At 45.4% G+C, this 15,938-nt stretch overlaps 1 protein-coding gene across 2 annotated transcripts in view; it reads right to left on the minus strand.

The window, feature by feature from the left end:
• LOC147423929 (uncharacterized) overlaps positions 1–15,938 on the minus strand; it is a 100,098-nt gene that overhangs the window by 35,592 nt on the left and 48,568 nt on the right. For both annotated transcript variants that reach the window (XM_086501937.1, XM_086501938.1), the window contains one exon: positions 4,496–4,541. In XM_086501937.1, the coding sequence (XP_086358063.1) occupies positions 4,496–4,541 (46 nt within the window). The remainder of the gene's footprint in view (positions 1–4,495; positions 4,542–15,938) is intronic.

Genomic DNA, 15,938 nt, shown 5'->3' on the forward strand with positions numbered 1-15,938 from the left:
CTCTACGCAGGATGGGCTTCTCAGATGCTTGGATCAGAGGGGTGTCAGCTTTGTACAGACGATCACACAGTCAGGTACTTTTGTCAGGAGGTAGAGGTGGTCGTTTCATGCTCACACGTCCGGTCAGATAGGGCTGCCCTCTTGCCCCCTTCCTCTTTCTGTTCTATGCTGAGGCGATGAGCAGGTTTTTGGTGTCGCAGTAGGTTGGTTTGCGGGGCTTAGCACTTCCTATCCGGGGAGATGAGCTACTGGACGCTGAGTTTGCTGACGACTCAGCCTTGTACTTGGATGGCCAGGAGGCCAACCTTCACAGGTGTGAGCAGGCTCTTGAGACCTTCTATTGTGCATCTGGCGCACTGATCAATTGGAGAAAGACAGTGGCTTCTGTCAGGTTGGTTTGGACTTGTCTCCCGAGCAGCAGATTGCTCCCCTCCTCTTGTCTATCAGGAGGAAGTTGTTACATTGGAGCTCAGCACGACTTTCTTTGGCTGGCAGAGTTGTAGTGGCCAACAAGGTGTTGTTGGCGACTATGTGGTACATCACTTCTTGCTGGATCTTCTCGAGTTCTTGTATCAGCCAGGTAGAGAGGCTGATCAGGAACTTCCTTTGGTCAGGACGTGACACTCAAATAGCCCGGGCCAAAGTGGCTTGGCAGGTCACCACTCTTCCTTGTTCACAGGGAGGGCTTGGGATCATTGACCCAGCATAGCAGAGCAGAGCCCTTCTTGGGAAGTTCATAGTCAGAGGACTTCTTCCAGGTGAGGAGCCCTCGAAGGAGTTCTTGCTACAGCGGCTTCGTGCTAGGGTGCCTCAAGCAGGAGGCCCTTGGCGACCTTCGACCAGATGATCTTCACAGAGATGCGCAAAGTTGGTTTGAGCAAGAGACTAGAGGACCGCTTCGCTGTGAGTTTGCTTCGATCTTGGGAGCATTTGCAGCGAGGCCTGGAGCAGCCAGCCTACTTGCACGGAGAAGTGCCTATGACAGCCACTTGTTTGGAACCCCATGGTTAGCACTCAGAGAGGCCACTTGGTTGGTAGTCGGCCTCATGTTTCCTGGGGTCCCATGGCAGCGGGTCCAGCACGCTCTTTAGGTGACTGGTTAGAGTTTTCAGGCTTGTCAGAGGAGTTGCAGGGTTTCCAACTACAGCGCATGAGAGGGGTGCAGAGCATGTGCCAGGACATCTCAGAAGCAGTTCCAGCTGAGTGGCTCACGCCTCTCGAGCCAGTAGCACCCAGATGGATGGGAGCCTTCACGCGACTGGAGGTTCTCATCTCAGTTTGGGCCTGCTCAGAGACTGTTCCCTCCTTGTTTTTCGAGCTATAGGGTGAGGGACGCTTACAGCGAGTTGCAGTAGAGGCCTCGCAGGTGGCAGTGCTGTTTTCAGAGGATCCGAGTGGTGGGCATCTGTGGGAGGACTTGCGTCATCGATCCTGACCCAACAGCTCTTGAGACTGGACATTAGAGACTGTGGGCTTGGGAGTGTTGTCCACTGGTACGAGTACAGGGGATCCTGGAGAGTGGCTTTGGAGGGACCCTTTCTCTTCTGCAGACCACCCAGGTGTCCCTTTCTTTCAATACATTGTCCGATTGGGACGTCACATACTGGCAGCACAGAGAGAGGCTCGCCCTGCTGCAGCACCTCATTGGCAGGAGGAGGGTCTCACAGCTGAGTTCTTGGAAGCTTTTTGGGAGAGGTTGTGGGACTCCATACAGCCGAGGCGAGTCACCTTGTGTCAGTGGCTGGTCACACACAGAACTACAGCAGTTGGGAGTTGGCTTGTGCATAGTGGTCTCTCGGCCGCATGTGCAGCTTGTGACCATCTTGTGGAGAGTCAGCCTCACTGTCTTTGGGACTGTCCTTTGGCACAACAAGTGTGACTTCGTGTTCTTCGGCTGATGCCTGCTCTTTCCACGGCTCGGCAGTACACTTGGGGAGCAGCTGCTTGGTCCACCCTCACGGGCCCGACACTTCAGTTTGAGCTATCTTCCACCGATAGGATGATAGTGATGCAGGGGGGGGCGACCTACACTCCAGCCTGCCACAAAGCTTACTCCACAGGAGTGGTGCAGTGAGAGAGAGGAGTGTTGGGAGCTCATCAGTGGCCTGACACTCTGGTTCATCTGGCGGGCCCGTTGCTTCCGCATCTTTGAGGCTCGCCATGTGCCACCAGCAGAGACTGTTCGCGATCTTTGGCTAGAGCTGATCCACACTCTCAGAGGACAGCTCGAGAGACTCCAGGGCAGCTCCGACCGCATGCGGGAGCGCAAAGAGGCTTTCCTTCGACTCTGGCGTCCTAGGCCTTTTTACACCATGGTCCAAGGTGTACTCAGATGCCACTGCCGTCCACCTGTGTGGCTTTTCCCTCCTCCCATCTCTTGATTTAGCCTCTTTGTACATTTGGTGTTTTTTCATTGGGAAAGTCTCCCCATCATGGTTGTTTTAGTCCTCTCTCTCGCAGAGGTGGTTGTAGCCCTATGGGCAGTTTCATTAACTCATAGAAGGATCTTTTTCTCAGAAAAAAAAAACAGCGCGTGAGCAGTTGGGCGAATCCATCAGGCAGAACCCGGGGGGGAGGGGTTCTCAGCTGCCGGCAGCAAGGGGAGGCAGCAACGTGTGTGGAGGCAGCGGGCAGCGAACGAGAGGGGGGGTTCTGGCGAGCAGTGGAGGTGTGGGGGAGCGGGCTGGACAGCACGCTGGCTGGACGCAGGCAGAGCAGCGCGCGACTGGGACAGCACACATGCAGGGGCAGGCGGGGGGCAGCGCGCAGCAAAGGCTGATGCGCAGCGCGAGGGCAGAGGGGAGGAGAGGAAAACGATGGCAAGGGGGGAGAGGCAGGTGCAGACGAGGGGGGGGAGCGTGCGGGAGCAACAGCGGGCTGTTGTGCTGATGTTGAGTGCCAATTCACTTGTCTTTTACTCGATCTTCTTAATAAAACACTTATTGATAAGAGGTGCTTCGTATGCACTAACTACCTAGGAAATTCTAAAATTGACTTCCTACATGTAAACACTCCCTAGTATCTACACCTGCAAGCACCAGAAAATGTTCTTGTGCAATCAGAGAGTATGCAACTAACTAAAGTGCCTGGGCATGCAGGTCTTCTGAAAGGCTCACAAGGTTGACAAAACATTTCTTAGGCTGTCCTAAACCCTAGAAGTAGGAGTTACAGCTTGTCCATATGCGCATAGGGTTAGATGTGCATGTGACAGGACAGCTTAGAGTTCAGCCCACCCCCTTGAGATTGAGGCTGGCTGGACAGAGGACATACTACGAGAGAATGCAGAGTATGCAGAAGAAAGAAATATTTTATTGATGGCTTTTCAGGGATGACGACCTAAAAACAAGTCAATGTACGAGGCTGAGACCGAGAAGCACTTTGTATTTGGATTTACATATTTGAGATATTAAAGCTACGTATCCCTCTCTGTTTGGAGAAGCAGATATTTGCTAAAGTCTGTCAAGGACCAGAGGCGCTGGGATATTACTCTCCTAGAGGTGTGCCAGCATCGAAAGCATGTCCAGAGTACAGATCCAGTAAACTGATATTTTTCAGCTAGTACAGACGACATCCCACCAGGAGACTATTCAGCACGAGGGGGGTCACTGTTTGCAATACTGAGAAAATCAGAGCTCGCAGTAGACCGAGAGCTCTTTGATGCACACGATCACACAGGCATGGCCAGGAGATGGACATCAAGGCATGGCAATAGCCATAACTTCAGGAGAGATGGCAGTGGTGCACCGCTGACCCTGAGGAAATCCAATGGGTCGTCACAGTTGACTCCATATGTATGTTATATTACACCCACCCAGTACCACAAGATGCAGCTGATTAGTTTTGCATTTATGATGCTGTTTTTGTACTTAACCCAGCATATAGACATGCAAGATGCAGCTGATTAGTTTCGCATTTATGATGCTGCTGTTGTACTTGACCCTGCATATAGACAAGCAATGAGCCTTGTAGTGTCTGAGCTCTATCATTACCCCTTCGCAGCTCCCCTCGCAGTCATTTTGTTACCCCATCACAGCCATCCACATACACACAGGCAGACCTTTTTTTATATGTTATATTTTACAATATCTAGACGATACAGACTTTTGTGCATGGTTTTGTCTCAAAAGGCCAGATTTCTTTGGCCTCTACAAGGTAATAATATAATCTTTCTTCCTTTATTTCTTTCTCTCTCACTTGAGCTCTCTTGCCTTTTGTGTTTGTTCACATAGCTATGCATACCCGTGTGTGTGTGTGCGTGCGCATGCCACCGTGTGGAAGCGCATTCAGCAAATGGTAAAGTTGTATATGGATAGACACAACAAAAGCAAAAGGGTTTACATTTCAGTTTTTTCTAGCAGCATTTCAAGTTACAGGCACCCCCCTGTCCTTATTATCACACATAATAAACAATATCATTGGAGGCAACTTCCATACTCCCCAGCGAAGGAAATATCAAGATGTTCAAAAAACTCGAACTGTAGTAGAGCTGGCTTACAAGTCTTGTATTCTAGCATTTGGTAGCAGCATTTGCAAAAAATGCTCTGCAAAACCATCAAAGAGGAAAAATCAAATGATCAAATAAAAGCACATTTGAAGAGAACAAGCATGACAACAAATTCTAGACAGCATGAAAGTCAATGCTAGTGTAGTTGCAACGAGTGTGGCCAAGACACAATGGTTGTGAAGTGGCGTGAGAGTTGTGGAGTGCTGAAGTTAAGAGGGAGGGAAAGGGGAGCGGCAGGCCGCACGGGAGGGGGAGAGGGGGGGGGGGGGGGGGGGGGGGGGGGGGGAGAAAAAGAGAGTTTTAACGTCGTAGGAAACTATCGAAAGACACCTTAGACAGAGTACCAATAAAAAATGCTACATAGATGTTAGACGGACAGCATAGATTCACAAGACAATAAGGTATACGGTATGTGGAGGTGGGATGGAGAACCGGTAGCACTATGTATGTAGATGCCCCAACATATGAGAGCATGCATGGCCGATATTTGGCCGTTGTCACTTAAGAGTGTTATTGGAGTCGAGAGACTACAAACAACGGGGTCACTTCTTACTAGAGATTCTGAGATTTAAAGACATAGGGAGCCTCTCCTCCAGTCACCCACCTACACTAGTGGAGGGCAACAGTGACAACTCGCAGACTTCTTTTGGAGATTCTCCAATTTCACCCACCAAGAATCTGAGCCCGTACGGCCTAGACCACCTAGGATACTAGGCCCAGAGAGTATCGCAGAGCCATCTAGGAGATTCGACAACTATGACATGAGTAGACCAGATAGAAGGAGATAGAGCGGGCGTTCTCCAACCTTCTTCATTTTTTGGTGCAAACAATGGCTGTATGTTGTGTAAGCCCTTGACATCTAGCTACCCAACTGAAAGTATACTTTTCTTGATGCCAGGTACATACCTAGCACCATGCAAAATCAGCTCTTGACCATTTTCAAGCGCCAAGTGTATATAGTGCCAACACTCTCAATCTCACATGCATGGTTATTGCCCAAGTGAACTTTACCCAGACTACCTACCTGTAGTGTATGAAGGAAACATGAAATGAGGCACCACTGTCTACTATCCATGATTGTGACAAGCCATCGTGTGCTGAAAGTAATGCATCAATTACCTCTAGTTTTGTAATATACATGTCACTAGCCATTGTCACACTATCATCATGAAGGCATGAATCAACAACAAGTACATCATCCGTGTCAACAAGTTCTTCAATGACAACCATCGAAGGAACATTTGCGTATTTCTTTCTTTCAAGTTCCTGCTTGAAGTACCTGCAGTCGGGCTTTTTATGCCCTTTGTCCACATTGATAGCATGTAACATCCTGGGACTTACCCCTGTTCTTGTCTCTATTGTTTGCATTATTCTTCTTTTCAGACCTGCCTCTTATATTATACGTTGACCCGCTGCTTTCACCACTGGTCTTTCTTCTAATCTCTTCATTGAGAATAGAACCACGTACACCATCAAATGTCAAAGCAGCATTGTTGCTCAAAGAGACGACTAAAGCTTCTTAGCTGTCAGACAAAGTCATCAATAAGGAAATAGCCTTTAGCTTATCACCAAACGGCTGCAAACCAGAGTCTTGCAACTGACTCAAGATACCTGTGAAAGCCCTCAAGTGTTCAGATGCAGGCTTCAACTCGTCCAACTCCATGTTTACAAACTTACACATAAGATGTGATTCACAAGAGTTGTATTCTCATCCGTATCTGTCAATTTCTTCAAGATAGCATAAGTAGTGACAAGACGCTTAATGTCTGTGAGCACCTCATAAGACACAGCCATCTTGATGTAAGCAATAGCTTTCTTGTTGAGCCTAGCCCAATCATCATTTCACAAAGCTGCAGGTTTCACTTCCAAAAGTGCATCATCACAATCTTTCAGGTTTAAGATTCCCAGCATTCTATCCTTCCATAAGTCAAAGCCAGAGCCATCAAACCTCTTGATTTCAAAGAGAGACTTTGACTCACCACTCGTAGACACATTAGAGGCCATTTCGGTGCAAAAAGGACCAAAAAATTCAATGCTGTAACTTTATAACAGCACGCTACAAACTGAGGTTTTAGCATCTTACAGCCTCAATACTTGGTGTAGAAGAGCAAGAAGTGGTAACCCTGCGTTACTGGCACTTTATCACAAGTGTACAGCGGTAAAAAAAGATAAATTTCAGTAATAAAAGCTGAAATTTCAACACACAAATAGGACATACATTCCTTGCACCGCTTAAGCAGTAGAACCAAAGTGCATATACAACAACCTCAAACCTGCAAATGGATTAAAAGCTATTGCATAATGTAGTTTCAGTAATACATCAACTCAATGGCAAGTATTCCGCATGTAAAATACATGAATGTGTGCAACATAAATTTCCTGATGCGTATAAACCTGCATTTTCTTGTAATTTCTTGAGAAGCTCAAGATAGAACTCAAATCTCTGCTCAAACTATCCACAAATTGCAATACATCCACAAATGTCTGCAAAATAATGAAATTTCAGCAAAAGCCCCACATTTGACGGTCTAATTGCTGAAATATCTGCAAATTGAGCAAAACCTCAATTTCTCTCAACAACTGTAAGCGCAATTTCAACTTGGAAAGCCTCAATGTGGTGTGAAATTTCTGAAATTTCAGTCCCTGTGAATTTCCCCTTTCTTTGTTGTAGATGATTTTGCCTGCTTTCTCTAGAATGAAAGAATCCCACAGCCTCAAGCGACCTAGAGGGAGTATGGGCTGTATTGAGAGGAGAGAGAAAACCTGCTGGCTGAAAATCGTAGAGAGAGAGAGGGATGGGCTGAAATCAAAGAGAGAGAAAATACTTGCTGCTTCCTGCCAGGTGCGTAGGCGTGCGCAAACCGCAGCTCTTATACCAATTTGAAGGAAGCGTGAGGCCTTCAGAGTGCAGGCGATGGTAAAGCGCTGAGGAGTTTGCAGAAAGCGTGAGAGAGAAAAACGTTACGCAAGGATTTGACGTGTGCGATTTGGCACACTTTTCAACGCTATGTTATATTGTTTTAGGATACACATTATGAGGGTCACTTAATTGACCCTAGGGGTGGTTCACACCCAAAGAATAAGTGAGTGTACAAATTGTACAAGAGAGCTGGCCAGAAGGCCTTTAGACCCAACATAAGCAGATCCAAAAAGCATTTCATTTTAAGGATGACCCGATTTTTCTTTGTCTTCAAAGAGTTCCGATAGTTTGTCGTCCTCTAGTTCAAGAGAGGATGAGAAAAAGCGGAAGAAGCAGAGAAAAAGCAAGAAAAGAAGATCTTTGAAAACATCTAGAGCGCACAGGAAGCCATTTGACACTCAGTAGAGGAGACTTCATCCTTTGCTGACAGTTGAGACAGTGAACAAAAGGACAAGAAGACCAAGAGTTCAAGGATGGGGGTCAAGTAGTCAGGTTTGACACATTTTTAAGCTACCAGGACACCCATCGAGCCCCTCATTCATACCGCAATTTGATGTCGCCTTCTCGGAAGGTCATTTCTTTCACGCTCCAAGGTGCAAAGGATGGCATCTTACTTGAAAGGAAATGCACAGACATGGTGGTCTACTTTGTTTTTATGCAGAGAAGCGCCTAAGAAGTGGGTAAAATTCAAGAGAGTTTTCATTTCTGCCTGTATAGCGGAAGAATATGAAGAAGATGTCATCATGGCTTGGCATCATTTGAGAATGACTAAGAAAGACAATTTAAATGACTACTGCCAGAGGTTTTGGAATACCTATTTGCCAGTCTCTTCATTTCGAAGGGTCACTTCAAAGGACCAAATTGAGCGGTTTTGTTGTGGAAGAGATTCGACAGAAGTTTGACTCCATTCAGAGACTTATGGGACATGCCAAGCAAGGTTTAAATGCATCCCGGCTCATTGACCTATCCTATGGACAAGCCAGTGTCCACCTCAACAAGACAAGAGTATTCTAGGGAAGAGACATGAAGTTCATCAAAGAAGTCCGAATAAGTAATGGAATTAAATGATAGTGCATTCGAGGGTTTTTGACAAAGCAAGGGAATCTAATGATGGTTCATCAAAAAATTCTAAAGGTTTAGATTGAAGTTCCAGTGGACAAGGGAGGCAAGTGGGGCTACCAATAAGTCACAGGGCACAAGCAAAGAACAGAAAGGTAAGCTAGGTCCACCGGATAATTTGGTCAAGGGTACTTTTTGGCTCTCAATGCAAAGTGGATGTGGGGATGGTCATGGGCAAGGTTTGTTTAACTGAAATGTGAAAAGAAAGAATATTAATCTGATAGTAACAAGATTTAGTAGATCAAGACATTCGTGAAAAGATCATCGCAGTCTAGATGTGATTGCTAAATAGGTTACAATGATCATGATTTGTATATAAGACCCTCAACAGAGATGTGATTGATGAGTGACTCATGTCTATGTGAAAGTATTCGATTTGTGGAAGTCTAGTGCATGCGTACATAGAGTCAATATCTACAGAAGAAAGTTTCTGTCCTTTTGCTTTTTTGCACTCATAATTAAGGACGATTACAATTCTTTCAAGAAGGGGATGTCACAAGTTGGTGAGGTGACAATGCCCAACTGGAAGGAATTACAAGAAACACAACCCAGAAGATGGGCCGAGGGGTCTAAGGGGGGTCCAACTCCAAGAACCTCTGAGCACTGACCGAGGGGCCTAAACCCAAATAACCAAAATCTTGAACTTTGGTTGGCAATTTCGTAAATCCCGCTAACATGATAACATTGCAAGCTATACGGATTTTCCATTTTGCACTGGCAGATTTTGGCAATTTTGGTGTGAGCTTTTGAAGAGGAGGTGCTTTTAGAATTCATGCTTTTAGGCAGCCCATGTAAGTTCATAAGGACCCTCGGGGCCTCATTTTTGGGAGCATCTGGACGCAGAGTCTCGGAGAAGAGAACCCTCAAGAGTTATACTTTGCAAAGCATAATAAAAAAGAAATACCGAAAGGGGCACCAATCTTTGGGGCCAGTGTGGCTTGGCTCGGAACTCCATTGTGCCGTGTCGACTCTACTCTTCTCTCTCTCTCTATTCAGTTCAGGTATTTGCAGATTTTGTTCATGTGTTGCTATTGATTTCTCGCTTGGAGTATCCAAGCCTGTATCACACCGAGAAATACAACAACGAAGTTGCCACAAAACGGTCTCAACAGATCATTCATCATCTGATGCAACATAGCAAGAGCATTGGTCAATCCAAAAGGTAAGACCAAAAACCATAGTCACAGGGGTCGCCCATTGTTGGGCTTCCCGTCCCCACTTGCCGTCCCACCCTCTTTTTTACACTAAAAATCCATTTGAGCCCCGTCCCCTGACGCGTCCCTTGTGACTATGCCAAAAACTCATAGTGACCATGGCATGTATAGAAATCTGTCTTAGAAACATCTTCTAGTTTAATTCATATTTGATGATAGCTTGATCGCATGTCTATCTTCGTAAAGTATAACGCTCCATGGAGTTGATCTATCAGATCATCCATATGCAAATACTAATATTTATTCAAATAAGTGAGTTTGTTCAACCCCTTGTAATCCACGCAAAAACGTAGTGTCATCCTTCTTTCAAGAAAGTAACACAAGCGCTTCCCACGGCGATTTACTTGGTCGAACAAACCCCCTATCGAGATAATCCTTCAGCTATCGTTAAATCTCGTCCTCTTGAATTTTACTAAACCAATAGGGTTGTTTCAGAAAGGGCTGACTACCAGCCGCCACTTAAATGGCATAATCTACTCCTTTGGAAGGTGGCAAGCCGGGAGGTAGATCATCACGAAAGACATCCTTAATTCAGTCATGATTTCTTGGATAATGTGGATTCATTAGAATCCTGAAGTTCAACTAAGAACATGATACATCTTTAAGAAATTTAGTGACAGACGTGCCAAGCACAAACGAATCAAACCATGCAGATGGTATACACTAGTAAGTCTACATCAAAAGACTTTGAATCTTTTAACATTTCCAAAATAGTGACAATTGGTATAGCAAACCCATTATTTACACAAACCTGATTACAAAGAGAAACAAACACACGAGACATGTCCCGTTTAATAAAAACAAGGGAGTGATTGTCACGTGACACATCCAACCCTATGTGTCCGTGGACAAGCTAGAGCACGACAAGGGTTCAGTCAGTCCAGTCAGTCTAGATTTAGAGGTGATCTGACACTTTTGTGAGTCTGTTTGCGGATTGTGCATGCCCAGTCACTTAGTGTAGATGCATATCCTCTGGTTGCACACGCATGATCATAAGCATTCCCATTAGAATCCTTCAGGGGAATTTTCCAATGCATTTAGCCTATTTTCCCTATTTTTGACATTTTTTACTTATTATTTTTAAGTGACTTTTGTTGAAAGTACGTAGGGCAAATTGAGTAAGTTTGTATATAAGCAAACCTAGACTAGCACTAATTGGCAGAAGAGGCAGCAGGAGCACCAGTGCTCAACAGGTAACTTCTCAGCAAGACCTCCCTTCGTGGCGATTTCCCTCCAAGCAGAAGACTCCCCATGCTAGCGTTTTTCTCCAAGGATCCATCGTCGGCATAACCTCAGCTTTGGCGTTTTTCCCTCCAAGCAAACATCGCCAGAGATCCTCAGCCCTAGCGTTTTTCATCCTAGCTTAATCGCCAGCATATCCCTACCTCTAACGTTTTCCAAATTTGCAGCCCTAGCATTTTTGGAGCCCAGGTCGCCCTCCCATTACATGCCGATTTTCAGCAGGTAAAGACCAACAGTTTTCAGCCCTAAAGACCATCAGTTTTAAGCCCTAAGACCTGCAGTTTTCAGCCAGAAAGACCAGCAAAGGCATCGTTTTCTCTGCCGCAGCAGAATTCAGTCTATCAACATTTTTGGACAGCAGATAAAGAGTAGCACATTTCAGCCATAGCGTCGGTCTCGCCATCCCCGTCGTCGATATCGACTTAGCCTAGACTTGCATCAGTCACATGCATTCAGTTTGTACCAATTTGTGCAATCAATAGTAGACCACACTCGCCGACGAGAGTGGGGCCTTCGGAGGAGGGTTTTACAACATCTCTGGTGTCGTATTTCTCTTCTCTCTCTATCTCTCAGTCTCATACACTTGCACGCACAGTGTCCATTCACTTTGTTTATGATCATTGCACTCTCTCATTAAGAACGGAAGGCTCTCCCTTCCATAAGAACAAAAAGGAATCTTCAGCACAGTTCGGAGCACTCATCTTGAGCAAAGTTCAAACATTCATTCCGCTGCACCTAACATTGGTATCAGAGCTTTGGCAGTGTTCTGTATCACTCAAGGAAAGAACCACATAAATTTTTTTTTTGCTTGTTGAGGTCGCACGAACCCAAGTTCGCTTGGGCGTGTCGATTCCTAATCATGTTTTTGAAGAGTGACAGGAATCCCAGGAAAGAAGGGCTTGTCGAGCCTCCCCTTGTGCCTCTTTTCACTCATTGAGAGCCGACCGTGCACGTAGCGGCCGGCCAATCGACATGAGGTGGGAAAAAGCAACCTTGGTGTGAGAGCAAGGCCGCCAAGGGGTGCGCCCGCGGAAAAGAGCAGAACTCGGGTGAAGAGAAGATCCTTCTCTAACACAGATTGCAAGCGAAAGAAGAACCGCAAGAACTCAAGAAGAACTCAAGAACCTCAAGACCCTCAAGAACCCCAAGACCTAAGAGGTGCAAGAACCCAAGTTCCTCGTGAACTGAAGACCCAAGACCACAAGAACCCACGACTTCAGAATGGTCACCACTCGAAGCGGAATGGATACTTCGCTTGGAGGTGATGAGCATGAGAGAGGCGAAGAAGAATTTTCCCCACCATGAGGTTTTTCCAACCCTCCCCCTTCCCCATCTACGTTAAGGATTGCAATAACTCCTATGGAGGCTTTCAACAAGATCGTGATGGACATGAAGTTAGAGCGCGAAGCAAGAAAAGCAGAAATGGAGCGCAAACACCAAGAAAGAATGGCAGCCATAGCGGGTGAGAGCGAGCAAGCACGCTTGGAAGCTAAAGAAAGACAAGCCGAATTTGATCGTGAGAAGAAAGCAAGAAAGGCAATGAACGACCGACACATAGAAGAGATGTTGCAACTTTTTTCTCAAGTGCAAGCATACTTTGCACAAAATCAAGAAAAGGACACTCTCTCAGTCTCTTCTTCTCCCAAGCATGACACACATGATTTGCATGATGATGATTTGAATGATAATGATGAGCATGATGAGTTGGATGACACTGATGAGCATGATGATTTGCATGATCAAGATGTGATTTCTCACAAGCATGATGATTTGCATGATCAAGATGTGATTTCTCACCAGCATGATGATTTTCATGAAGATGATGTGATTGTTCACAAGGATGATGTGTTAGTTGATACTTTCTCTAGTGAAGCTAACCTCATTGCAGATTCGATCAGTCACGAAGAACCGATATTGCCTCTCGAGCCTAGGTCCCAAGAACCCCCTCAGGAAGAACCGGTCTTGGCTCTCGAGCCTAGGTCCAAAGAACCCTTACAGGAAGTACTATGTGTTCGAATGATTCGTCAGCACGCAATGTTCGAGTGTTCCAATCATGATCATTTCCTGTATTATCGTCAGCGTCTTTATGTGATCCCTTTTCCTAGGCATGACATATTGTATATTGAGCACGTTTCACTCATGAATGAGCACGGATGTATGCTGATTTTTCATGAAAAGCCGACAAGTATGCATTCAAGGAAGTCACATTCCATGTCTCTTCCTTGGCATGAAACATTTGTAGAAAGACCACATGAAAAGTATGAGCACCAAGCATGGGCGTTGTGAAATGCCATAGTTGATTGATTTAGATCAGAAAGACAAGATTCGATCTCATTGTTTGCGTGTGTGTGAACGGTTTGGCACTCCATCTCTTTGTTCATCTACATTGCATGCACAGTCTTTGAGGAAGACAAGATTTTTTCCAGTCAGTTTACATGGAATAGGTATGTTCATGGTTTTGTGTTGGAAATGGTTTTAGGAATTTTCAGCCATGGAGATTCTTAAAGAAGAAAAAAGCGACTCTAGACAAAGTCGAAGCATCGAAGGAGCCACAGAAGACTTTGTGTCGCTGTCGGCGCGGCCCAAAGAAGCAAGCGTTGCAGACCTTTATGAAGTTCAAGTACCGCACGATCCACACATCAGAGTGGGCCGGCGAAGAGTCCCTTCCAGGATTCCGGATGCTATTGGCGATCTCCCTTAACGCCATACAGTTCGGTACCAGTACCTCACTTTGAAAAGGAGGGGATATCACGTGACACATCCAGCCCTATGTGTCCGTGGACAAGCTACAGCATGATCAGGGTTCAATCAGTCCAGTCAGTCTAAATTAGAAGTGATCTGGTACTTTTGTGAGTCTATTCGTAGACCGTGCATGCCCAGTCACTTAGAGTAGATGTATATCCTCTGGTTGCACACAGCATGATCATCAGAATTCCCATCAGAATCCATTAGAATCAGTTAGGGGATTTTCCCAGTGCATTTATCCTATTTTCCTTATTTTTGACATTTTTCACTTATTATTTTTAAGTGACTTTCCAACAAAAGTAGGTAGGGCAATTTTACTAAGTTAATATATAAGCAAACCCAAGTTAGCACTTTCTGGCAGAAGAGGCAATAGGAGCTCCCCACTCAACAGGCACCTTCTCAGACCGTGCATGCCCAGTCACTTAGTGTATATGCATATCCTCTGGTTGCACACAGCATGATCATAAGCATTCCCATCAGAATTCTTCAGGGAAATTTTCCACTGCATTTAGCCTAATTTCCCTATTTTTGACATTTTTCACTTATTATTTATAAGTGACTTTTGTTGGAAAGTAGGTAGGGGAAATTGAGTAAGTTTGTATATAAGCAAACCTAGACTAGCACTAATTGGCAAAAGAGGCAGCAAGAGCACCAGTGCTCAACAAGCAACTTCTCAGCAAGACCTCCCTTGGTGGCGACTTCCATCCAAGCAAAAGACTCCCCATGCTAGCGTTTTTCTCCAAGGATCCACCGCCGGCATAACCTCAGCTTTGACGTTTTTCCCTCGAAGCAAACATCGCCAGAGATCCTCAGCCCTAGCATTTTTCATCCTAGCTTCATCGCTAGCAGATCCCAGCCTCTAGCGTTTTCGAGATTTGCAACCCTAGCGTTTTTGGAGCCCAGGTCGTCCTCCCATTACATGGCGATTTTCAGCAAGTAAAGACCAACAGTTTTCAGCCCTACAGACCATCAGTTTTCAGCCCTAAGACCTGCAGTTTTCAGCCATAAAGACGAGCAAACGCAGCGTTTTCTCTTGTGTTTTCAGCCGCAGCAGAATTCAGCCTATCAGCGTTTTTGGACAGCAGATAAAGAGTAGCAGATTTCAGCCATAGCGTCGGTCTCGCCATCCCCGTCGTCGACATCGACCTAGCCTAGACTTGCATCAATCACATGCATTCAGTTTGTACCAGTTTGTGCAATCAATAGTAGACCACTCTCGCCGACGAGAGTGGGGCCTTCGGAGGAGGGTTTTACAACGTCTCCGGTGTCGTATTTCTCCTCTCTCTATCTCTCGGTCTCATACACTCACATGCACAGTGTCCATTCACTTTGTTTATGATCATTGCACTCTCTCATTAAGAACGGAAGGCTCTCCCTTCCATAAGAACAAGAAGGAACCTTGAGCACAGTTCAAAGCACTCATCTTGAGCAAAGTTCAAACATTCATTCCGCTGCACCTAACAGTGAAGTACATAGTCTATATACAATGTATCTTGTTTATCATAAAACCATGGATCCCTAAGATAAGATCTGCTCTATCCAAGCGCATGATGTGGAGATCCACGTTCTCTTTGTAATCAGCTAAATCGAGCGTCAAGTCAAGAACCATCTGACTCCATATATTGATATCTTTGCCACAAGCCATCTTCACACAATACTCATGGTCACTGTCCCACATCTACAAATGCAGTTTCTATACTAATTTTGCATCCACAAAATTGTGTGAGCTTCCATTACTAAGGAGTACGATCACATCATGACCATTGATCTTCCTAGGAAAACGGAGAAGATCGTGCTTATCAAACACTCTAACGCTAAACATACAATTGGTGCATGAATTGTGCACTAAATGATTGATTTCAGCTTGCCATTACTAAGGAGTACGGTCACATCATGACCATTGATCTTCCCAGGAAAACGGAGAAGATCGTGCTTATCAAACACTCTAACGCTAAACATACAATTGGTGCATGAACTGTGCACTAAATGATTGATTTCAACTTGAATAAAATCAAAGTTACTTGAGATCTCATGGATGTGAACTGAGGGGCGTCCTTGCGGTTTCTTGGCCTTCTTTTTAAGGCAATCTTTAATTTGGTGGCTTATCTGGCCATAGTACAAGCTCCCTTCTTCACTACATCAACAATGACAACTTTTTTTGCTTTTTTCTTCTCTTGGGCACCATGACGAGTGG

Source organism: Adiantum capillus-veneris, chromosome 26 (assembly GCF_014529385.1).
Source record: "Adiantum capillus-veneris isolate H3 chromosome 26, ASM1452938v2, whole genome shotgun sequence".
Taxonomy (NCBI): domain Eukaryota; kingdom Viridiplantae; phylum Streptophyta; class Polypodiopsida; order Polypodiales; family Pteridaceae; genus Adiantum; species Adiantum capillus-veneris.